At 44.3% G+C, this 25,935-nt stretch overlaps 1 protein-coding gene across 1 annotated transcript in view; it reads left to right on the forward strand.

Annotated features, from left to right (window-relative positions):
* The first annotated feature begins 7,849 nt into the window (after positions 1-7,849).
* Positions 7,850-25,935, forward strand: part of Spag1 (sperm associated antigen 1) — a 44,020-nt gene continuing 25,934 nt past the window's right edge. The window contains exons 1-9 of the mRNA XM_051202758.1: positions 7,850-7,991; positions 9,607-9,766; positions 10,919-11,044; positions 13,278-13,342; positions 14,484-14,593; positions 15,304-15,409; positions 19,481-19,611; positions 21,419-21,525; positions 25,005-25,164. Of these exons, the coding sequence (XP_051058715.1) occupies positions 7,852-7,991; positions 9,607-9,766; positions 10,919-11,044; positions 13,278-13,342; positions 14,484-14,593; positions 15,304-15,409; positions 19,481-19,611; positions 21,419-21,525; positions 25,005-25,164 (1,105 nt within the window). The 5' untranslated portion in view covers positions 7,850-7,851. The remainder of the gene's footprint in view (positions 7,992-9,606; positions 9,767-10,918; positions 11,045-13,277; positions 13,343-14,483; positions 14,594-15,303; positions 15,410-19,480; positions 19,612-21,418; positions 21,526-25,004; positions 25,165-25,935) is intronic.

Genomic DNA, 25,935 nt, shown 5'->3' on the forward strand with positions numbered 1-25,935 from the left:
AACCAGTCTGGTCTTGAACTCTCAGAGATCCACCTGCCTCTGCCTCCCAAGTGCTGGGATTACAGGCGGGCATCGCCACTGCCCGGCTTAAGTTTTAGTTCAGCTTTCCTTGCATGAGTACTGATCTTCAAAGCTATAAAGTGGAGCACGTTAGCCTGGTGGTGGCAGCGGTGCACACCGTTAGTTCCAGCACTCAGGAGGCAGCTGGATCTCTGTGAGTTCAAGGAAGCACTTTAACAATCATTAATGCAAAAATCCCTCCTTAAGATTTGTCTGTTCATCAGGAAAAGGTGCGCTGCCGACCTCGGTATATTTTCGATGCTTTGATTTGCTCCTGGTGAAGTCCATGGTTATATTTGCTTCACTGTAGTGTTTCTCTTTCAGGCGTTGAATAAACGTGTTTTATTTCCTAGATTGTCACACCGAAAATGAAATAAAGTCTCGGGATCCAATCAGATGCAGAGAATGTGGATACAGAATAATGTACAAGAAAAGGACTAAAAGATGTATCCTTTTGACTGGGCTCTCTGGGTGTAAAGAGGAAATAACTAATACTCGACTTGATAAAGTCTAAGTTTTGATAAAAGTAGTAACTTTTGGATTGTTTACTTCTTAATCAGATTGAACATGGATTTACTAAGGAAGAGCGAGAATGTGGGAGGCTCCAAAGGAGGTATATCTAGATTAATTGTTTCAAAAGGAATTATTTTTCACCAAACGTCGGGATTAGAGGCAGGCGGAGCTCTGTGAGTCCAGGCCAGCTAGAGCTAGTTAGTGAGATCCAGTCTCATAATACCAAGTAGGGGCTAGAGAGATGGGTCAGCAGGCAGGTAAGGGCATTGGCTGCTCTTCCAAAGGACCTGGGTTCTGTTTTTGTCACCAATATAATTACTCATGACCATCTGTAACTCCAGTTCCAGGGAGTTTGATCCCTTTTTCCGACCGCCACCTGTGCAAGGGACTCGTGTGTGTGTGTGTGTGTGTGTGTGTGTGTGTGTGTGTGTGTGTGTATGTATGTATGTATGTACATGTATAGGCAAAAATACCTATAGGTATAAAATAAATACATTTTTTAAAAAAACAATAAATATAGGTTTTGTAGAATTTTCAAAGTGAACATGATTAGCATTTTTATGTGCCATTCATTATAGGAGAAGAAATTAATAACCTAGTGGAAAATAGGCCTATAAATTAGTTCTAATACTGACATTGTTTCAGCAAAACAGCCATGAACTCTTAAAATTCAAGTGTTCCAGTGTTTTTAAATTACCTTCGCTTACAGCTTTTACATTTTATTTACATTTTTTGTGTCATGGAGAGTGAGCTAATGAAGATGGAGTTGTGTACTTTATTTTTTAGATAACCTCCAGTGGCCACAGTGAAGTTCATTCCTTTGTTCATTTCATATGAAATGGCAAGCTCAGTGCTGTTGGAATGGTGACTTGGAGCACTCGGTATGACATCGCTTTGAGCCTGTTTACAATCCTTGACTCAGTCCAATAGTGGTGGTCTTTGATGCCCGGTGAAGAGTGGAAATTCGGCAGTATCTTCATCCACATAGTTGCCCCATTGATGTGTCTGTCTATTGCCTTTGACCCACTTACTCACGGCTGTGACTGTATACCTATGGTTTCATTTAAGAAATGTGATTGTATTTTAATACTTTGTATAAAGGAAAGCTCGGTTTAACATATGGCTTTTAATTTATTGTGCTTGCAGTCTCTCACACAATGAAGAAACCACACTTTTATTGGGTCTTGTTAAAAAAAAAGGTCAAGTTTCAGGCCATTGAGCTGGTTCTTGCCACCTCCCTAGCCAGGTGACTGGAGTTCAGGCCTGGAACCCACATGGTATGGTGGGAAGAGAACTAACTTATGAAACCTGTCTGTCCCTGACCTCCACATGCATGCCCAGGCTTGAGCGTGAGTGTGTGTGTGTGTGCATACCCATAAAGAAAAAATAAATGCATTTAAAAATTCTACGTGCAGTTTTCTAGAATCCTTTTCTAAAGGTTTGAAGAAACCACCATATTTTATTCGTTTACAACTGTAAACTGTCCAGAATACCATTGTACTTGCTGTCTGTAAAAAGTCAAAAATAATATTTAAAAAACGAAAAGCAAGCAAATAGAATAAAAGGGATGGCTGGGCCAGAGGGCTGACTTGGGAGTTGAGAGCACTTGCTGTACCTCAGAGGCCCTGGTTCTGTCCTCGGCACCCATGTTCAGTATCTCCAACAACCCGATCCAGTCCTAGGGATCTGACACTGCCTTCTGGGTGTCTCAACACTCTACAAGAGCCATACGCACACTTTGAAATTAAGGGTATAAAAACAAATGTTTCCTCACATGCACAGGAGCACATAGCCTCAGACCATGAAATAAATTCTGAGAGCTGAGTGTTGTGGAGCCCGTGTGTAATCCCAGTGCTTGGGAGGTGGAGGCTGGGGGATGCAGGAGTGCACAGTCATCTTTGACTATGTAGCTAGTAGCTAGTTTGAGGCCTACCTGGTTGCTAGAACAGTATTCCACCATCTATCTCCAGCCCTCCCGTTTTACTTTGTGTCTCACTAAGTTGGCTGGGCTTGTGGCCTGACCTTGCAATCCTCCTGCCTCAGCCTCCTGCCTAGCTGGAAGTACAAGCCTACACCACCAGCAAAAACTTTTTGCTGTTTAAGAGTAAATAGAAGGGCCTTTGGCGTCCGACTTTGGATCCAAATGCCCAGAGCACCCATCATGTGCAGCTGTGACCCTGACCAGGCCTTTCTTTACACCTTTGTTTATTGGTTACAGTATTTTCTCTTGAGGACTGGTATTTTTATGCCCACAGTCTTTCTCAGATTGTTCTGACCTTTTTCAATTCAGCAGAGATTGTACATAGCCAGAAGAAAGCATGCAACGTAGAAAGAAAATTACAAAGCCCACAGAATGACAGCCATTCTCCAGATTGTTACAGGGTTTGTTTCTCTGCTGGAAATCAATGATGTGGAATTTCAGGTGGTGTCTTGAGGCTCACTTTGTTGCTGGAACGAGGTTAGAGGTTTTTACCGCACATGGAACATGTGATGCCGTTTCCACGACAACTTTGTTGAAGCAGCCTAAGTATTATCCTAAAGCTTGAGTCTTCATCTAAAACCATGTAAAAAAGCATAAGCGTCATTCTTTATCATTCGTTCTATATGTTCACGATGGCCCCTGCCAGCAGATTTGTCTATACTTAAACACAACGAGGAGGGGAGTTTATCAAATTCTGTTACAGGCTGGGTGCACACCAGCTGCTTCGTCCATCTATTTTAATGAGTCTGAAATGTATTTAAAATGAAAGTAAAAATTTCCACACATGCTCTCTAGTGTTCATTCATCCGAATTGTTTATGCCTTAATCGATTATATTTGCGTCTCCAACACACAGTGGGGTGCCTTGCTCATAGTCAAGCTCTCAGGAAATGTGGGCTGCATGAAAAAAGGAAAATTTGCCTTCCATTTGTTCTTGTTGGAAGGACAGTAAATAGAGAAATAAACCCGGGATGCAAGGCACAGTCTGGAATTTTAATCAGTTTACGGTTACGTAGGAATAGACACCACTTAGCAGGAATATAGCATAGAAACACGTTTTAATTCACTGTAGAACACTGAAACCTAAGGAGAAGGGAAATGCTCCACCTCAGTTCTGGTCCAGGTGAGGGGCCGAAGTTGGCCTGGGCCTATGAGGCCAATCAGCTGGGGTGGACAGCTGGGATAGCCAATGGCCGACGGAGGCCTTAGTCTCCGCCCCGCTGCGTTGAGCACCTGCTCCCAGTCGGTTGCTGCAGCGATAGCAGGGCAGGGGCCCGGCGAGATCCAGGTGAGCATCCTGTGGCGGGGACCAAGCGTGATTGCACACGCACACTCGCCCTGGACGAGCGCTGGCACACTCGCCCTGGACGAGCGCTGTCGGATGAACGTCCGTTCTGGCCTGGGAAGGCGACTGGAACTTTCCAGGCTAACTCTGCGGTTCGCACCGGGGCACGGTGGTGGAAGTTGGGGGCGGGGTCGCCACATTGGGGTTCCTGGGACCGCTAACTGCTTCAGCCCCGGGGACCACAGCCCAAGCCAAAGGAAAGACTCCCGACGCGGACCTTTGCAGGTTGGCGGTAGAGCGAGCTCCAGGCGCGTCCCAGGCGGTTTTCCCCAGGTCGGTGATACCTGGAAACGGTTTCCATGGCCGGGGATGCCAATTCCCGTTTCTGACTGCAGAGGGCGCCCCGCCGCCTCGGTGGGAGAAGCCGGGTTTTCCCCGTTACTAGGGTTACCACGAAACGCTGCATTTTGCACAGGAGATGATACTTCACGCTGATTAGTAAATATGGGAAGCGGGCTCAGAGCAGGATAATGGAGAATAAATCAAATCCAGCCAAGACCAAGCTTTAGACACAAAGACTGCAAAGTATGGGCAAATTCTCTAGAGAACACATAAACCACCCTCTGGAAGTTGAGAATTAACATTGAGTAATGTACATATTGAGGCAGGGTCTCGTGGAGCTCACTCTGGCTATGCTAGTTATGTAGCCAAGGATGATCTTGAACTCACGCCCCTCCTAAATGCTGGCATTATGCCACGCCCCGCTAACATGCTTTTTTTTTTTTCTCCCCCTTTTGGTTTTTCAAGACAGGGTTTCTCAGTGCAACAGTCCTAGCTGTCCTGTAACTTGCTTTGTAGACCTGGCTGGACTCGAACTCACAGAGATACGCCTGTCTCTGCCTCCTAAATGCTAGGATTAAAGGTATGTACCACGACGGCCTGGCAAAAGGTAATCTTCAAACAATGTATATTAGAGAGGGGTGAAGAAGCAAGATGGCTTCAGAAAGTTTTCAGAGATTTTGGAATAGTGTTCAGAATGAAAATTTATTTGTTAGGTAAGCGATGTCTCTATCATGTTTTTCTATGTGTCTTGTTCCAATCAAAATTTCAATGATTATAGGATCACTCCAGGTAATGTGTTTTAATCCTATTAGATGCACAGTTCTCTCCCACAAAAGGCTTTTCCAGTTCTTTTGAAAATTTCTCCCAAGAAAACATTCTATTTTGCATCAGTAAAAGTTCTTCATGCTGTGCTGGAGAATTAGCTCACTGGTTAGGACCACATGCTGTGCTTCCAGAGGACCTGGGTTCAATTCCCAACACCCATGTCTGGCAGTGCCTGTAACTCTAGCTACCAGGGATCCAATGCTTTCTTCTGGCCTTAGTGGCACACACACACACACACACACACACACACACACACACACACACACACACACCACATGTAAAATTCTTCAAGTTTCCCCCCATTCCTTTCAAATCTTCAGATAATCCATGTGATGGAATGAATTCTTAATTTTCAGCCTGTGGTGTGAAAGCCATAGTCTAATTAATTCCTTGGCTGGCTCCTGTTCCAAAGCTGAAGAACTGTTATCTGTATCCATAACCAAGCCAAAGCCAGCAGAGGGCAGTAACGAGGAAACAAATGTTTCTGTGAATTAAACCTCTGCTACATTGTGTTTTTACAATGACCAATACTAGGTTTAAATACAGTGACTTGACAAAGAAACTTTGGCAGTGATGCCCAGCACCCTAAGAAATGTATTTCACTTTGCAAACATGCATTTATATATGTAGACATGAAATAGAGAAATAAATCTATTAAACTAATGTTACATGGTAGATAGGTTTTCTTTTTATTCTTTTTTAAGTGGGGGGAATTAAAATGGTTAAATGAGGCCCCATGCTTTGCTAGGCAAGTGGTGTAGCACTAAGCTGCATTCTCTCTCTCTCTCTCTCTCTCTCTCTGCCTGTCTGTCTCCAGTTTTCTAACTACTAGGAGGCTTTTCTGAAGAATACCTAAATAAATCACAATATGCTTCATCCAAATGTCTGATGGTTCAGGTGTCCTTCGGGGTTGATGGAGTCCAGCATGTGATGTGTCTTCCATCTTAACTCAGCCTCTGCTGGAGGAACTGAGTACAGACAACCCAGGCAGCACAGGAAAACAAGCAAGAATATGAGGAAATCGTTCCAGCCACTGTTGAACAAAGCTGGAATGATTCATAACAGACAAATGATCAGTTCATCGTTTTCATTGTTGTCATGTACAATTTACCTCCCAGCAGAAAAGCTTACATTAAAAAAAAAAAAAAAAAAAAAAAAGATTGATTTACTATGTATACAGTGTTCTGCATGCATGTATAACTACATGCCAGAAGAGGGCACCAGATCTCATTATGGATGGTTGTTAACCACCGTGTGGTTGCTGGGAATTGAACTCAGGACCTCTGAAAGAGCTGCCAGAGCTCTTAACATTTGTGCAATTGATCCAGCCCAAAAACTAGCATTTTTAATTTCCACAGGTTTAAGGATTCTACACAGAAAAAAAAAACTAAATAAGCAAAACAAAAACTTCAGCAGGACTTAAAAGAAGTTTGTGGGTCTTGATTAATGGCTTTTTATCGAATGGTGTGAACTAGACTAGAGCCATAGAAATTTGTAATAGGTACTGTTTGTGTTGGTTAGGTTTTGTTTTTTGTATTGTTTTTGTTTTTGTTTGTTCTTTTTTAACTTGATGCAAACTGTGCAAGCTGAGGTCATCTAGGAAGAGATAATTGAAATTAAGGAATTGCCTTCGTTAGGTTGGCAGGTCTTTGGGTATATTCTTGTTACTGATTGATGTTGGAGGGCCTGACCCACCGGGGTAGTCCTGGGAGGTATCAGAAAGGTGGCTGGACTGCAGCCTCGGGGACAAGCCCAGGAGCAGCATCCTGCATGGCCTCTGCTCCAGTTCCTGTCCCCAGATTCCTTCATGGGTTCTTGTTGTGACTTCCTTCAGTGATGGACCTGTGAGCTGTAAGATGAACTAACTAAATGCTGTCCTTCCTAAGTTGCTTTTTGATGGTGTTTGTCACAGAGACAGAAAGCTAGCTAGTTTTGGACTTTGTTTTGCCTGCCCCCCTCCAGATCTATGTTAGTGTGATGTATTTATGAGAAACATTTTGTAAATTTCAAAGGTTTTCAAATAGTGAGTGCCATTCATTTATTTATTTTTGAGACAGGGTCTCACTGTGTAACCTTGGCTGGCCTAGAGTGCTCTATGAAGACCAAGCTGGCCTAGAACTCACAGAGCTCCACCTGCTCCAAGTGCTGGGATCAAAGGCAGGCATCACCACACCTGGCCCTGCCTTTTATTTATTTATTTATTTAGTATTTTTTAGATTTTTAAGTTTGAAAACAGCACTGAAAAGGTTCTTAAAAATAAACTATTTTATGAATGGAGGTGTTTTGACTGCTTGTACATCTGTGCATTACATATATCTTGTGTCCAAAGAGACCATAGGAGAGCTGCAGATCACCTAAAGGAGTTGCTGTGGGCCTGGTGTGGATGCTGGGAATCAAACCCAGGCCCTCTGCTCTTAGCCACTGAGCCAGCTTTCCAGCCCCACACTTAGGGTTCTAAAAGATATACAGCTGTTAAAACACACAACTTCATTGCAGGAGGCTTTGTCCCTTGTCTGTTAAGAGGGCTCTTAGCTTTCTGTTGTGACACCTTCATTTCATGTCAGAGGTACATAGTTCTCTTTCAATTTGATTTTTTAATAAAGCATAGTTTATGCACCAAAACCCATTCTGCCATTCCCTGCCTACGGTAAAGACTAAGACGGCATGTCTGAGGAATGGTTGGACTCAGTTAATGTTAACAGGTTTAAAACAGCCTTCCTCTTGGGGGAAAAGCAATCACTCCATCCCTTTGCCTCTAGGAGCATTCAGGCATCCCTGCTTCCCAAACTGAGCTAAATTATAATATCCATTGGGTCACATCTATTTTCTTATACTATGTTTCAGTCATGACTGCTAAGGATTGTCCATCATTGTGGAGCTTTGGAACAACAAAGACATTTAAAATTCCTGTTGAGCATTTGGATTTCAAGTATATTGAAAAATGTTCAGATGTGAAACACCTGGAAAAAATTCTTTGCGTGCTGAGGTAAGCATTTAAAAACGTAACTTCATGCTTCAGCATGCCAGTTTTAATCATGTCACTGCCCTCTACTTTGAAGTGTTAGAGAATTTCCAAATATTGAGGCTAGAACGTGGGTTCCATATTGGCTTTGTACTGTGGTTCTGGAGGACTCTGGCCCCTGTATTTCCCACATGGGACATAGGCTGATTTGGATCCAAGGGGGTCCTCCTCTTCTTGGCTCTGCCTTGTCCAAGAAGAGGTAAAGCAGCTGTAAATGCAGTTGCCGGAGAAGGAAGCTACCAGAGCTCCATGGTGATGCTGTCAAACTGTGTGCATGCATCCCAGGCGTGTGTGTGTGGTTGTTAAAAATGCAGGTTTAAGGGCCTCATGCCCAGCCACTGTACTTCAGAAAGCCTGAGGAGGAAAACATGTTGTAAATGCAACGGATGGTTAGGTGGGGGTCTCAATCTATGTCAAGAGCCACTGCCCTATGGACTGCCAACCAAACCCAGTTTGGGTTTCCTTCGAGGTTTGATTTGGTGAACACTTGCAGATCATGATAGCTGTGATGCCTGACTCTTCACTAGTCCTTAGTTTTATTTTTCTGGCCCTCTTCAAATAATACATTTATTTATTTATTTTTTATTTTGTATGTACGTCTGCATATATGTACGTGCACCACATGTATGCCAACAACACTCAAGGAGGCCAGAGAGGCCAGATATAACTGCACTTAGCTTTCAAGGGAAGGAATTCTGTTTCGAATGGCTCACTTTAGGGGTGTTTTGTCTAAGCTGTTTCTCTGCTACTTTCTCATACATTAAAAAAAAAAAAAAAGTGAAAAGGGCTAGGGACGTTTTAGAATAATTGCCTAGTATTCATGGAGCCCTGGTTTGACTCATATCAGTGGAATTTGGTGTCAAATGCTTGCAATTCCAGCACTAGGAATGTGAGCCCAGAAGGATTCATGGTCGTCCTCAACCACACATGGAGTTTTAGGATAGATATATGGAATTATATATCAGCATTCTCTATATGAGACTCTGACTGGAACTGAGATTAAAAAAAAAAAAACAGAAACTCCCTGAAAAGGAAGTTTATATTATCTTTCAGCTTGTCTTTAATATTGAATTTCGGATATGTTTTCAAAGTGCCTTGTGCATAAAATGAACGTGTATGTTAGGTAATATTTGACTTAAAGTTTATTATTTTATGCATATGGATGTTGTGCCTACATGTATGCCTGTGCACATACAGTAGCCATGGAGGTCAGGAGGGTGGCGGGTGTCAGGTAATCTGGGACTGGAGTGACAAAAGTTGTGAGCTGCTGTGTGAAAATAAAACTCTTCCTCTGGGAGAGCAGCCGGAGCTCTTAACTGACGAGCTGTCTCTCCAGCCCCTGTACCAACCCTTGATGCATGTGGTGCACTCTGTTTCCTCGGAACCCTCACCCCCTGTGTCACCCCCTGTGTATGCCCGAGATTCGCTGACACGAATGGCCAATGCTGCACTCCAACCTTGCACAGCCCTTGAGATCAAAGAACCCAGGGGTCCTAGGGAATCCAGCTTGCAAACCGCCTAGCCTATCTCGAGGACCTCTAAATAACGTGCTAATCTAAAATTATAACCGCTCTTTAAGATCCGGTGAAGAAGGCTATTATCCTGAACTCACAGAGTTTTGTGAAAAGCGCCTCACGGGCTTGGCTCCTGAAAGTCGAGCTCTGAGGAAAGATAAGCCTGCAGCCACAGCGTCCAGCTTTACAGCGGAGGAATGGGAAAGAATCGACAGTGACATAAAGGTAGAGTGAGTGTGTATCACATGAAATCCTGGACTCTCTGCTTGTCAGGAAATGGCTTTTAGTGGTGGCCTCTTTTTTGTTTTGTTTTGTTTTTGTTTTGTTTTTCAAGACAGGGTTTCTCTGTGTCTTGGCTGTCCTGGCACTCACTCTGTCTGTAGACCAGGCTGGCCTCAAACTCACATAGATCCACCTGCTTCTGTCTCCCGAGTGCCGAAATTAAAGGCATGTGCCATCACTGCCTGGCTAGTGGTGGCCTCTTAATTCTAGATAAATATTGTAAGTTTGTGTGTGGGAACGAATTCTAAATTTCTATATCATGTTCATCCCCCAAAAGGTAAAATTAAATATAAAATAAATAAAAGATAAAATAAGAAAGGTAGGCAAAAACAACATGAAAATTCTTTAATAATTTTATTTCATCCATCCATCTATATATATATTTGTGTGTGCACATGTACCACATGTGCGGAGGCCAGAAGACAACTTGAAGGAATCAGTTTTTTCCTTCCATGGTGTCTTAGTTAGGGTTTCCATTGCTGTGAAGAGACACCATGACCATGGCAACTTTTATGAAGGAAACATTTAATTGAGGGTGGCTCACTTAGTTTCAGAGGTTCAGTCCATTGTCATCATGACAGGGAGCGTGGCGGCATGCGGACAGACGTGGTGCTGGGGCTGAGAATCCTACATCTTTCAGGGAAACAGGAAGTCAACTGACTCACCGGGCGGTATCCTAGCATAGGAAACCTCAAAGCTGCCCCCACAGTGACACACTTCCTCTAACAAGGCCACGCCCACTCTAGCAAAGCCACACCTCCTGATAGTGCCACCCCTTATGAGACTATTGGGGGCAATTATATCAGACTGCCACACCACATGCCCTGAAGTTGAAGCAAGCACCCATAACTGCTGAGCCATCTCATACCCGCCCCCAAATAGTCTTAATGAGACTTAGCTACACACTACAATAATAATAATAATAATAATAATAATAATGTAAATTTTGTGTTATGGGTATTTATAACAAGAAGAAAAAGAACCTTCCAGAGAGAATGCCATGGGAAGTGGACTGAGAGAACTCTTTGCAGCCCTACCGAATGCATGGTCAGTGGCTTCAAACTCTACAGTTGCCCTGTGCTCCATCCTTTCCAGAGTTGGGTATCAGAAATCAAAAGAGAGGAAAATACACGACACTTCCATGACCCCGAAACACACCGAGGAGTGGAAGATCATCTGCCTCCAGTTCGTGGCTCAGACAGCAGCCCTCACTGTGGCAAGGTAGGCCTTTCTGGTATGGGGCTGTGTGGGGAGCAGTGTTGACAGGGGCAGGGAGGTGGCTGTGGCTTACAGGGATATCTGTTTCTCTGTCTAATCAGTGTAAACCACTGTGCTGTAGGTGTGTAGGGCTTCCCTCTCCTGGTACACTGTGCTGTAGGTGTGTAGGGTTTCTCTCTCTTTTGGATACTTGGTTGCTCCTTTTCTCCTTTCTTTTCCTCTTACTCCTTCCCTCCCCGTCTTTCTTTCTTCCTTTTTCTTTTTTCTTGTTGTGGTACTAGGGTTTACTTGGGCCCCCACACTGAGCTATAGCTCTATACCTCTTTTACTTTTTATTTTGAGACTGTCTCCCTCAGTGTTCTAGGCTGTCCTTGAACTTGTGGCCCTCCTTCCTTACCTTCCCAAATAGCCCAGCTGCCCTCTTCTGTAAGCCAGATCTGATCATTCAGTGATGGAAATGGAGCTGCCTTGTCTAAAGGCTTGCACTTTGGGGTCAACATCGTTCGTCTTTCCCCTTTGCTATTCTGCCTCTTCTATTCCGGCCAATTTTTCAGAGCATAAAAGATGTGGCCCGGTGTTTGGGGCTTTCAGGGAACTATCCTGCCTGTCTGGTAGAGGTGTGGAGGCTATGTCACTGAATAAGTCAGCTGACTGCAGATGTGGGCTGGCTCACAGACGGTTTAAGCACAGAGACGACCCTCTGCTCCTTAGCGTATGTGTTTCTCTGGTTTTCATTCTTTTGTAGCTGGTCAGTATTTGGTCTTGCAAATCACCCCCCTTTAACTCAAGGCTCTCACAAAGAAAGGGCCTGTTGGACTTCCAGGGGCCTCTGGTCCACCTAAAGTCAAATCGCAGCGTTTTTGGCACCTGATCACCTTGCTATTTCCAGCGTTTCCATTCTGTATTCTTGTCAGTCTTATATTTTTCTTGTTGTTAACCTACATTTATTTATTATTTTACTTGTTGAATAGGGTCTTCCTATGTAGCCCTGACTGACCTAGAACTTATATGTTGACCAGACTGTCCTCAAATTCACAGTAATCCACCTGCCTCTGCCTCCCAAGTACTGGGACTAAAGGTGTGTACCATCATGCCTGGCTATTTATCTTTTATTTTGTGTATACACACAGAGAGACATAGTCACACAGATGGACACTCACACACACACACACACACTCGAGGGCATGCTTATGCCATAGTATGTGTGTGCAGGTCAGATCTGGGAGAATGGGTCCTTTCCTTCCATCCTGTGGATTCGCGAGACAGATCTCAGATCTTTTAGGCAGCAAGCACATTTACCCACTGAGACATCTAACTGGCCCCTTATTTTTTTTTCTAGAATCTTCAGTTTTATTTCCAAATCACTTTCTGTCACTCTGCTCTCTGATAATTTACCTTCCTGGACCTCTTTTCACATTCCCCGGGAAGCACTGTACACGGTGTGGTTTGTTCAGGGGGACAAAGTACTGGCCCGTCTAGTGGCCAGTTGTGTTTTCCTCCCTGTTTACCCCGGTACAGCACCTGCCCTGCTTCTCCGCCATCAGCAGTAGGTCTGCGACCTCGTTTGCTCTCAGTTTCTCTAAGGCTGGAAGAGAGGAGGGCCGATCTGTTGTTCTCTCTGGAGGCCTTGGTGGTTGTACAGGGAGAAAGCCGGTCACCATCAGTGAGACGAACTCAGCAGGCAGGGAGTGCAGTCTGGGGCTGGAGCAAAGGCTAGAGAACAGGCAGGGGAAGGAAGGCCTTCAGCAAGCACCAATCTTCTCGTTCTGTTTGGCTATGACCTGTCTGGTTTTGTTCATTTGTTTGTTTGTTTGGTTGTTTGTTTGGTGGTTTTTGTTTTGTGGAACTATTCCAAATTGGGTGTCTATCATGACAAACCAAAGAGCTGTGACTAAACACCTCTCTCTGAAAGAATGAATGAATTCAGTGCTACTTTCATTTTAAGAAAACCATTAAGGTTCACACTCTTGAAATATGTATTGTCCTTAAAATTTTGTGAGACTGTCCTCACAATTAACCACTGATTAATTTGAAATCTTGTCTTTTACCTCAGTATTTTATAATATCATGATACTGGAGTTGTTTTAACCTCAGGGGGAATATATAAATATAAATCTATATACATGTGTATATTCCTTCCATTTATGTATCTTACTCCCATGATTCATAGTGCATTTATAATAAGGTCCTGGTGATCTTTGACTATATGTCACAAAGTATGATTTTATTCTTTCAGGAAAGCTATTCTAAAAGCAAGCCAGCTAAGAAGAAAATCCCAAGGGATTATTCGGAGTGGGATAAGTATGCTTCATATTTCTTCACTTAAAATTGTGTCTGAAAAATTGTCTATCCTTAGAGTCTATAATTAAAAATATGATAAACCTGAGAAATCAAGTATCTAAAGTTACTCTGGTAAAGTCACCACTTTACCAGACACTTCCTGTCCCCTTTCTTTTGAGATGGGGTCTCACTGTGTGACCTAGGCTAGCCTCAAACTCAGAAGCCTGCCCCCCCACCCCGGTCTCAGTCTCCCAGTTGCAATAATTACAAGCATTCACTACTACATCTGGCTCATCTAAGCACTTTTAATTTCATTTTTAATTAATAATACCCTTTTTATATCCGTTTGTATATAAAACCAGCCACAAAACAGGTTGGATTTAAGTTTGGTGTAGGTTTTGATTTATTTTTTCTTTTCTTTCTTCTTTCTTTCTTTTTTTTTTTTTTTTTTTTTTTTTTTTTTTTGAGACAGGGCTTCTCTGTGTAGCCCTGGCTGTCCTGGAACTTGCTGTATACACCACGCTGTCCTGGGACTCACAGACAACCACCTGCCTCTGCCTCTGCCTCCCAGTGCTGGGATTATGAGGAGGTGCCACCATGTCAGGCAATTGCTTATCTTAAGAAGAAATACAGATGACTCAAGGAACAAACCTATGAGGAATGTTTTGCCTATGAGTAGGGACACAGTACAGGTTGAACATTGGTAATACAAAAATCCAAAGTCCAAATCCTGAATCTGAAATGAAACAGTGTGTAAATTACATGTATGTGAAACAGGCATGAATATCGTGTTTTAACTTGTGACTTCCCTACAGATCTCATTTGGTAAATGCAAATATTTGCCAGCAATAGAAGAAAAAATTTCAACCAGGCAATGTTGGTGTGGTGCATGCCTTTAACCACAGCACTCAGGAGGCAGAGGCAGGAGGATCTCTGTAAGTTCAAGGCCAGTTTGATCTACAGAGTGAGATCCTGTCTTGGAAAAATTAAAAACAAACAAACAAACAAAAAACCCCACAAACAAACAGAAGAACAAAGCCAAACCACCAACTCTCAACTCCATCAGAGTCTCCCCATGCATTTATCTTCAGATACAGTAATGAGTTTTGTTTCTTACTTGCAATATGCTGTTCATTTTTCCCATTTTTTCTTGTTTTTTCAGATTTGATGTGGAAAAAGAATGTTCAAAAATTGATGAAGATTACAAAGAAAAGACTATAGTAAACAACAAGGCTCATTTGTCTAAAATTGAGAAAAAAATAGACACAGCAGGTAAGAAGAAAAATTGGGAATCATTAGTCATTTTCTGACCTTTGAATTACAATAAAAACTTGTCAGCCTAAGAAACATTGTCTTTGAGCACTGTTGGTTTCCATTAAAGTTTGGAGATTTTTTTGGTCAGGGTTGACCACTCCCAACAAATTTATTTCTGCCTTTAATTACTCAATTTTGTTTGAGAAAGGGTCTCATGTAGCCCAGGTTGGCCTTGAACTCCACATGTAGCTAATGATGACCTTGGCCTTCTGATCCTCCTGCCTCCATTATCCAAGTGCTGGGATACAGGTGTGTACCACTGTGTGTGGGCCCCATTTTTCTTTTATATTCTTTTGGTTTCCATTTCCTATTTTCAATCCTCTTCCTTTAAAATTTCTCATTTTTTTTCCCATATCAAACAAAAGAAATGGGGCATTTTTCATCTGAGGCTCATACATCACCTTTAAAGCAAAATCAATCATAAGAAAAGTAACCCCTAAAAAGCTGGGGGTGATTAGAAAAGAAGAAATATCCCGGCACCCAGGAAGCCTTTTATTTTGTTTTCTTTAATCTATGGCTTTCTGCTTCTCTTAAGTATTCTTGGGGTATGGGAGCGTAGCTCATGACAGAGTGCTTGTTGGACCTGAGGCCCCAGGTTCTACCTCCAGGACTGCTGGAAACAAAATCATGCAAGCCTTTAAGCTTTTAGAGAAACTGTCTATTTCCAGGTTTAACCGAGAAGGAAAAGAGCTTTCTTGCCGATCGTGAAAAGAGTAAAGGAAATGAGGCTTTCTATGCAGGGGATTATGAAGAGGCCGTGATGTATTACACCAGGCAAGTCAGTTTTCACCTCACTGTGTCTTCATTTGGCTATCTTAGGGGCTGGGGCGATGGCTCATTGGCTAAGAGGACTTATTCCTCTTCCAGAGGACCTGGGTTTAATTCCTTGCATCCACATGGTGGCTAACAACCTGTTGTGACTCCAGTTCCAGGGGATCGCACATGTAATGAGATGTTTTACTCTTTTGGCTCTTTGAGGAACCCACCACCCAGCTCCCAAATAAATCACACAGAGTTCTATTATGAGTGTTCATCCTTAGCTTGGCTTGTTTCTTGCCAGCTTTTCTTAAATTAACCTGTCCACCTTTTCCCTCTGGGCTTTTATCTTTCTTACTTCTGTGTACTGTACTGTCCTTCTTACCAGATAGCTGGGTGGACCCTGAAGTCCTTTTCCTCATTTCTCCTGTTTATCCTCTCTGCCTGCCGACCCCGCTTATTTCTCTCTCCTGCCTCCCTATTGGCCGCTCCCCTCTTTACTAGACCATCAGGTGTTTTAGACAGGCACCGTAACACAGCTTCACAGAGTTAAACAAATGCAGCGTAAACAAAAGTCACACACCTTAAATTAATATTCCCCCACATTTCCCACTTTTTTCTAAACAAAATACAGTTTTAACTTTAACGTGGGAAGACTGTAATAAGAACAATCATGAAATACCCCATAATCTATTCTATCTTAGTAAATCCAAAATTTTAAACCTAGCATATCTAAGAAATACTGCAACTATAACTATCTGGTCTTCAACTCCATCAAAGGCACCAGAATGATATAAAATTATTTAAATAAACAAAAGGTGCATGGCAAACAAGTTCCAAAAACTCTAGAAATGACAGAGACATCTGGCTGCCTGGACAGACACACATGTGGTCATAGACATACATGCAGCCAAAACAACCATACATGTAAAACTAAAGTGATGTTTTAATTGTTGAAACCACATAAATAAACTGAATAGCCTATGTTGGAATCACTTGAGGAACTGCATGACACCATGATTTTACTTACACACACAACCCAAAAGATCTCTTTCCTGGATGTTTCCCTCCCTACCCCTCATGATGTTTTAGGACTTACCCCATGCTTTGACTTTTTTTTTTTTTTTTTTTTTTTTTTCGAGACAGGGTTTCTCTGTATTGTTTCTAGCCTGTCCTGGAACTCACTCTGTAGACCAGGCTGGCCTCAAACTCACAGAGATCTGCCTGCCTCTACCTCCCGAGTACTGGGACTAAAGGCATGCACCACCAACGCCCAGCTATGCTTTGACTTCTTTAGAGGAGTCTTCCCTGACTTTCCAGCCAAATTAGGTGCCTACTCCATAACACAGCATGCTGTCCCCTGGTTAGCCAGCTCTGGTAGCTCTTCCCAAAGGTACAGTTCCAATTGGTGTGGTCTGATACGGAAGGCACCATAAGCTCCCAGGGCAGAGCCCATTGTGTCCTCGTTGCCCAGTGAAGGGTTTGGCTCCTAGCAGGTTTTCAGTAGAGACTCGTAGAAAGAACGTCTGTGGATGGTTCATTCAGCCCAGCCACCCACATTCAGTCAGGCGTACATCAGCCCTGCCACTCATCCTCATCCTCCCTCCCCTCCTCCGCCCCACTCCTTTTTCTGATAGTCTTATGAGCCCAGGTTGGCCTTGAGCTCCTCCTCCTGCTCCCATGTTTCAGGGATTACAGGCGCCCACCATCTCACCGAGCTGTCCGCTTTCTTGCTGTGGATTTTGTCTAGCGGAGACTCTCCTGTCCGTTACTGGCTGTGACATTTTCCTTCTTTGTTGCGGGGTCCGATAGTTGAAGAATTTAAGCAGAGTGGTCTGATGGGTCAGAGAACTGAGGTCCGCTGCCTTGTAGCCCAGGGCAGATAGATGCCTTACCTCTCTTGTCCTAATGTCCTCGGGGTAATAAAGCTCTAAGCCTGCCGCCTCGGGCGCCGTGAGGGCTAAGTGGTTACTGGAGACAAGACAGCAAGCCGACTCTCTCACACGAGCCTTGTCTGTTATTTATCAGCAGGAGCCTTGTCTGTTATTTATCAGCTGCTGCTATCGGCACACCTTAGATTTTTCCAGTGCACATATTTTCTCATCTTCCAATGGGCAGAGCAGTAATACTCCCCTGCAAAGTAGCCCCAAGGTCATGAAGATGACATGAGTTATGGTACTCAGTGCCTGCCTGCAGTAGGTGTGCTTGCTAGTGTTATGTCAACTTACATAGCTAGTGTCATCTAAGAGGAGGGGGCTGTATTTTGGTAATTTCAGTGATATAAGTTATATAATTTAGCTAGGACTGCCATCCCCAAATAACACAGACCTAGTGGCCTGAACAAGATGTTTACCTAACACTTCTGAAGGCTGGAAGCCCAAACTCAAGGTGAAGGTAGGATTGGTTTCTTCAGAGTCCTCTGTCCTAGGCTGGCAGGTATCTGTCTTTTTCCTATCTGCTCACATGGTGTGCCTGTTACTCTATCTGGTTCTAATCTCTTCTTTTTATATATAAGGGTATCAGTTTTGTTTAGGCTAGAGTCCACACTAAGGGCCTCATATTAACTTAATTATCTTTTGTTTTGTTTTTCAAGAGAGGGTTTCCCTGTGTAGCTTTGGAGCCTGTCCTGGAACTTGCTCTTGTAGACCAGACTGGTCTTGAACTCACAGAGATTCACCTGCCTCTGCCTCCCAAGTGCTGGAATTAAAGGCATGTGCTACCACTGCCTGGCTAACTTAATTACCTTAAAATTTTTTTTTGAGGGTAGTGGTGGTAATGGGTAGTATTATTTGTAACCTTGACAGAATCTGGGGGCTGGGTTCCTGGACCTGCCTGCGGGGATCATTATGTTGATCGGGTTGAGTTGGAACAACCCACAGACTGTGGGCAGTGTCATTCCCTGCCAAGGATCCTGCACTGTACAGATGGAGAAAGGGTGCTTCGAAGCAATACGCATTCATCTCCCTCTCTGCTACCTGCCTGTGCACATGGTGATTTTCCCACCACGATGGGCTGTGTTTGAACTGTGAGCCAAACATGCCATTCTGTGTTACGTTGTTTTGTTGTTGTGTTTCATCTCAGTGACAGGAAAAGAAACTAAGGCAGTGGTGCTGGAGACTGGACCAAGGCCAGCACTCGGAACCGTATCCTTGGCCTAATCATCTCTCTAAAGCCTACATCCAAATAAACGCATATCCTGAGACATCCTGGGCTTGGGATTTTAACGTATAAACTTTTAAGGGACACAGTTCAGTCTTTAGACAGTCTCCCCTTATTTTATGTACAATTTGTACCAGTTACTTTTGCATAGCTGTGACCCAAATATCCGGGGACTGCAGCTTCAAGAAGGGAAAGCTGGATTGGCTGGTTCTGAGGGCTGACCCGATGGTTGGATTGGCTGGTTCTGAGAGCTGACCCAATGGTCAGAATGGCTGGTTCTGAGAGCTGACCCGATGGTTGGATTGGCTGGTTCTGAGGGCTGACCCGATGGTTGGATTGGCTGGTTCTGAGGGCTGACCCGATGGTCGGATTGGCTGGTTCTGAGGGCTGACCCAATGGTCAGATTGGCTGGTTCTGAGAGCTGACCCGATGGTTGGATTGGCTGGTTCTGAGAGCTGACCCGATGGTTGGATTGGCTGGTTCTGAGGGCTGACCCGATGGTTGGATTGGCTGGTTCTGAGGGCTGACCCAATGGTCAGATTGGCTGGTTCTGAGAGCTGACCCGATGGTCGGATTGGCTGGTTCTGAGGGCGGAACCGATGGTTGGTGGATTGGCTGGTTCTGTTACCTTGGCTCTGAAGTGGTGAGAATAAGCTATTTACTTCACGGTGGATTTGATGGTGGAACATGGGAAGGGGACAGAGATGGGGACATCCACGCACTGGGGGCAAGGCGAGAGAAGCCCGAGGACCCGGTCCCAGTAATCTGCTTTTTTCAGCTAGGCCTGGCCTCCTGATGTTCCAGAGCCCCTCGGCAGTTGTGCCAGAGGCTGTAGGGACATTTCCTGTTCGAACCACAGCATGGCTTTAGCGGAGTCTGTCTGCGGCCTTCCTATACCCTATACCTATACCCAATCTGTTTCTCCTGTAGGAGCTTATCAGCCCTTCCCACCACATCTGCCTACAACAATCGAGCACAAGCGGAAATCAAATTACATCGATGGAGTGGTGCTCTCCTAGACTGTGAGAAGGCCTTGGAGCTAGAGCCTGGAAACATAAAAGGTAACTAGACAGAGAGAATCCTGTCTCATCATTCAAGTAGTCTCAGATTTTCTATGTGTGAACCACCACCTCAGGAACATCACTTTTAATAAATCTGGCTTGGAATTTAAGCCCTCAATTCTTTGAATTGTGGTAGGCAGTCAAGAACATCAGAGGAAGCTCTGTGGGGGATTATGGGAAATCTATGATAGCTAGCTTACAACTCCCTGACAACTCAGGTCATTCTAAAATTAAAAACCACAAAAATAATTCTTCTATCATGACTATGTCTTTGTGGGAATTTAGTTTAGAGACCCGAACAATGGCAATAAACAATAATGAAGTTTGGTTACATGCTTTATCTTTTCGGTTTTCATGGCTCACTCTAAGGCTAAAACTAAGTTATAGAATGAGGAAACTTTGCTTAATGTCTAATTGTGTGTTAGGATAGCACATTAAAAGACATCTAATGCACCATTTCTCACATTTCAGATTATAAAGCCTGTTTACCCCCCCCCCCCCCAGATACTGTTTGACTGTGCGAAGTTCTCTCATATAATGAACCAAAGGGCTGGAAGGGTACATTGTTAATATTAGATGATTATACATTTATAAATTGAAACTACAAAAAACAAACCCTGGCACAGATTACAGTTCTACGTGCTAACTTAACTCTTGGATTATTTTATTTTATTTTATTGACAGGCTAGCCCAAACTCTCAATTCTCCTGCTTCACCACCCTGAATGCTGGGATGTAGGCCTTTGCCACAACCACTACACCAAGCTCTGATCATTTTATAAATAGCTACGTACAACTGGGTGAAGTTCAAGACCAGCCTATGGTGTGAGACCCTGTCTCAAAAAAGTAAACCAAATCAAGTCGAACTAAAACAACCTTCCCCACTGCCACCCACCTACCCACCCAAAGAAGCAAACAAACAAAAACCCCGGCTCAATTGGGTTCACCAATGTGCTTTAGCTCCCCTTTGCCGATCGGTGTCTATTAAATTTCTAAAAGGAATCTTCTAAATCCCCAGAAAACGGTGAACTGAAAGCAGGGATGATTAAGGGAGCCAGGTGTTACTGTTCGGTGCTGCCAAATGGCATGCAGCTGGTGGGGCTGGCGCTGCAAGAGGGCCGGGTTATTAATGGGGACGAGAGCTGCAGAGGGGGTCTGTTTTCTTCAGACACAGCCCCTGAGAGGTGACCTGTACGAGCTACTTTTATTCGCTATGATAAAACACCATGACCAAGGCAACTTAAGAAAGAGTTTTTGGGGTTCGTAGTTTCAGAGGGAAAAGAGTCCGGCACGGTAAGGGAGGCGTGGCAGAAGGAGCAGACAACTGAGCTGTCTTTAACTGCTAGCACTAGAGAGAGCCTGGAAATCGGATGAGCTTTTACTCACACACCCTGCTGGCTCCTGGGGTCACACTTCCTCCTAAACACCCCTTCCCCCAAATAGCCCCACCAACTGGAACCAAGTGTTCAAATACAGATGCCCTTGAGGGACATTTCTCATTCAAATAAATCTCCACACAGTTCATGTTTCAGGAGACAGCCCTAAACACACACACATCCAGACAGTACTGCGTGGACTCAGGATTTTGTTTGTTTTAAGAAAAGAGCTCATGAAATTGGAAGTGAAAAGTTGGGGCGGGGGATGGGGAGAGAAATTGGAGGGGAGGGAGGGTGGATTTGACCAAAGCATAATTTGCATGTGTGAAAGTGTCAAGAAATCGATGCAGCCCCCGCAGGTGTCCCGTGCAAACTGTGTTGAAGCCATCGCGGTGTATATACACATTAAACTTTATGCTGGTGCCTTTTTAGCTCTCCTGAGACGTGCTACCGCGTACAAACATCAAAACAAGCTCCAGGAGGCTGGGGAAGATCTGAAGGCAGTACTTCGTGTGGAGCCTCATAACGACTTGGCCAGGGTAAGTAGAGAAAATGATTTCTTCAAGCCGAATCCTGTCATTTTCTGTTTCCGATTTTATTTATTTATTTATTTATTTGGGGGGGGTTTTAAGACAGCGTTCCACCATGTAGCCCTGGCTGGCCTGGAACACAATAGGGAGGACCGGACTGGCAGTGAATTCAGAGGGATCTGTGGTAATATTTTGTTTATGATATAACTAAATAAAGCTTGCCTGAAGATCAGAGTGCAAAGCTAGCCACACTAGTCAGCCAGAGAGGCCAGGCAGTGGTACCACACACGGATCTCTGTTAGTTCAAGGCCAGCCTGGTCTACGTAAACTTGATCCGGTCTAAAAGAGAAACAGAGCTCACACAAGTGTGATCCCAGCATTTGGAGTGGCATGCCTTTGATCCCAGCACTGAGGAGGTGGAGACAGGAGAGAGAGATGAGTCTGAGGAGTAGTGCAGTCTAAGCAGGAGGAGATGCAGGGTGAGAACAGGATCGCCCTTTTGGTCTGAGCTTTGGTAGAGTGGCTGACTGCTTTGCTTCTCTGATCTTTCAGCTGCTTCCACCCCTAATATCTGACTCCTGGGTTTTTTTTTTTTTTTTATCATTAAAAACAATTAGAATTGGTGCTACAGAGATCCACCTGCCTCTGCCTCCCAAGTGCCGGGATTACGTTTGTATACCACCACACCTAACTATTTCTGAATGTATGCTAAAAGTGGTATCAGTCTTGCTGAGTTAGTCATGGTGGGGGCGAGTCAACAGCTATCCAAAGTCCAGAGCTCTGAAGTGTTGACATGGAAGGAAGCAGACTGTTAAGGAGAGCCTGTGTGGGGAGGACTAGGGATAGCTCAGCAGAAGCATCCTTTCCCAGCTTGCCCAGGATGCTGGCTTCAGCTCCCAGCACAGTCATTGTCGGCATCCCCACAAAACAATAATGTAACAAGAAAGAAAGGAGTTACACAGACACATGAAGCTACCACGGAATAACAAGTATTTTTTCTCTTTTCTATAAGGATGGAGTCCATGCTTCTCTAAGATAATCTTAGTTTATTACGCAGAGTGCAGAGAAGCTACTAGATAGGGTTAAGAGTGAGCACCAGGGCCACAGGTGATGATGTTGGCATGATGAGCAGCTCTGCTCCCTCACTGAGTGGACCAGCTCAGTGCTGCAGTTCTGAACTAAGGCCTAAAGAGTCGCTGTCAAGCACCGGGAAAGATGTGAGATCTCACTCTATTTGTAACTAAGCGAGATGGCTGTAGTGGCACACATACGTGTCTGTCTTAGTTACTGCTCTGTTGCTGTGAAGACACACCATGACCAAGGCAACTTGCTAAAGGAAACACTGAACTGAAGGCTGGCTTAGGTTTCAGAGGTTAGTCCATGACCATCATGGTGGGGAGCATGGCCACAGGCAGGCAGGCGTGGTGCTGGGGCAGGAGCTCGGCGCTTACATCTTCGTTTTCTGTCTTTTGTTTGTTTTCTGAAGACAGGGTTTCTCTGTGTAGCTCTGGCTGTCCTGTAACTAACTCTCTGTGTAAACCAGGAAGGCCTTGAACTTAAGGATCTGCCTGTCTCTGCCTCCTGAGTGCTGGGTGTCCTGAGGGACAGAGAGAGAGAGAGAGAGAGAGAGAGAGAGAGAGAGAGAGAGAGAGAGAGAGAGAGAGAGAGAGAGAGAGAGAGCGTGTGAGAGCTTACATTATCCACAACCAGCAGATAGGGAGATAGAATCCTCAAAGCCCACCCCCAGTGACCTGCCTCCTCCTAATCCTTCACAAACAGGTCCACGAGGAGGGACCAGGTATTCAAAAATGAGCCCATGGGGACATTCTCACTCAAACCACCTATCTTAGGTCAAGCGGGCTGTTACTCACAGTCAACGTGTTCCCCTTGTCCCCAAGCCCCACACTGCTTATAGAGTGACCGTGTGAGTGCTGTGGGCTCAGTGCGTTGTTTGCATGATGACTGAGGGTTCCAAATTTTAGGATACCAACCCCCTACACAGACATGCGTGTGTATTCAGGAACATCAGGCAGTGTACAGTGACCTGTTAACGCAGACGAGCACACCCTCTTAGGACACCAGCATGCATGTGGCACACACACAAACACACAAGCACTCAACAAAACAGTTTACAAATATTTAATGGGGAGCTACTATACAAATGTTTTTCTTTTTGATGGCATAAAGTATCATGGAACTTAGAACACTATCCTTCACAGGTCTTATGGGGTGGGTGCTTCACCTACAAACTGTCCATCTCTGTGAGTGTGCACACATTTCTGTGAGTGTGAACACATCTCTGTAAGTATACATGCATCTCCAAATGCACAAACATCTCCTGAATGTACACACATCTCTGTGAGTGTTCGTACATCTCTGTGAGTGTGCACACAGAAACATCTGGAAGCTCATCAAAATGTCAGCATTGTTAAGTGGATGGGAGGAGTCCAGCTGACTTGTTTTCTTCCTTTTTAATGTATTTTCTGTGTGTTGATTGTTTCATATCATGGCTGTGCACCTCGTGCTTAGTGCCTAAGAAGCCAGAAGAGGGCGCCAGCTCCCAGAGCCAACATGTGGGTGCTGGGAATTGAACCCAGGTCGTTTGCAAGAGCAGCCAGTGCTCTTAACTGATGAGCTGTCCATAACCCCACTTTTTTGTTTTTATTTTTTTATTCACTGTTTATTTATTTGTTTGCATATTTTATGGTGGACCAGATAAAACAATGAAATTGTTGTAGAAAGGAAACTACATGTGTTTTAAAGTCTTTTGTTTGTTCAACTTAAAGTAGCTTCATATTCCTACCAAAAAGAATGATTGTAATATGTCATAGAGTATTATTTTAAGGATCATTACTTTTGCTTACGGTCTGAAACATTTGTTTAATGATGCAAAGATGTGGTTGATTAAATAAAAATCACCTGCCTGTGGTCAGGAGGCTGGGTCAGTAAGTAGCTGACAGGAAGTTGTAGGGAGGAGCCAGATGGAGAAGGGTTCATAACCAGAGGCAAGAGGGAGTATGAGAACTTAGAAGACTTGAAGAGGTGAGCTGCTTGCTATTCAGCCTCTCTGGGAAGCGTAATCTGTCTCAACCTTTGAATCTTGAATTCTTTAGCGGGACAGAGATTTAAGTAAGTTTCCCTAGTAGCTTTGAAAGATTCCGTGCCTGAGGGAATTGGCTTCAGTTTTTGTGGCCTAGCCACTGCTGGTAGCCACAGAGTTGCAGTTGCCGAATAGGATAGCTGTAGCTTAAAAGGCAACAGTAATTAAAAAAGAAAAACAGACAGAATCCACTACCCAGGGCTCGTGGAGCTCAGAGAGACTGAACCGGCAATCAGAGAGTCTGTGTGGGACTGACCTAGGCCCCCTGCATATGTTAGTTGTGTAGCTTGGTCTCCTTCTGGGATTCCTAACAGTGGAAGCAGAAGCTGTCTGTGGGGGCGGGGGTACGATTGTATTCTTTATTAAAAGAAAAACAATTATGTTGCAGAAAACCTTGTCAGAGGTTGAAAGTGACCTGAAGAAATCGGAAGCCGCCTGTGAGCCCCAAACCAAAGGGAAAAGGATGGTTATTGAGGAAGTAGAGAACTCAGAAGATGAAGGTGAAAAGGGAAGCCAAGATAAATGTGAAGACGGTGGTGCCGATACAGGTGAGGCATCTTTTCTTTCTGGTTAATGCAAACTGCTGTTTCCATCACCAGGTGGCTTGGGAGTCTCTGTTGCTACAGAAACTGCTGGTTTCCTGACCTTTGCTCTAGCTTTGCCTTAAAGTCTGTCAGTTCAGTCCTGCTTTTTTCCTTCTCCTCCTCCTCCATCTCCTTCTTTCTTCTTTTTGTTTTGTTTTGTTTTGAGATAGGGTTTCTCTGTGGCTGTGGAGCCTGTCCTGGAACTAGTTCTGTAGACCAGGCTGGCCTTGAACTTAGAGATCTGCCTGCCTCTGCCTCCCGAGTGCCGGGATTAAAGGCGTGCGCCACCAAAGCCCTGCTTTTCTTCTTAAGTTTATTTTTACATTCATGTATTTTGTATTCATGTGCTGGGTAGGGGTACATGCCTGTCTTGGAACTTGCTCTGTAGACCAGGCTGGCCTCGAACTCACAGAGATCCACCTGCCTCTGCTTCCCAAGTGCTGGGATTAAAGCTGTGCACCGCCACTGCCTGTTCAACATGAATATTTTATAAGAAGCTATCAGTAAGTTCTCCCCTGGAGCCTACGACTTCATAGTTGTGGATTTTCACCCTATTTATACTGTCATGCACAAATTCCTTGCTGTGGCGCAGACCTCACACCCAGTGAAGAGAGTGGTTGGTCACCCCATGGCAGTCTTGCAGCTGTTGTACAGGGAGAACAACTGCTTGCAGGTTGGTGTTACAGCATGCAGGGGCCACATGGGGTAAGATCATCATCTTTTCTCCTATCAGCC

The sequence above is a fragment of the Phodopus roborovskii genome, unplaced genomic scaffold, assembly GCF_943737965.1.
Source record: "Phodopus roborovskii unplaced genomic scaffold, PHOROB, whole genome shotgun sequence".
Taxonomy (NCBI): domain Eukaryota; kingdom Metazoa; phylum Chordata; class Mammalia; order Rodentia; family Cricetidae; genus Phodopus; species Phodopus roborovskii.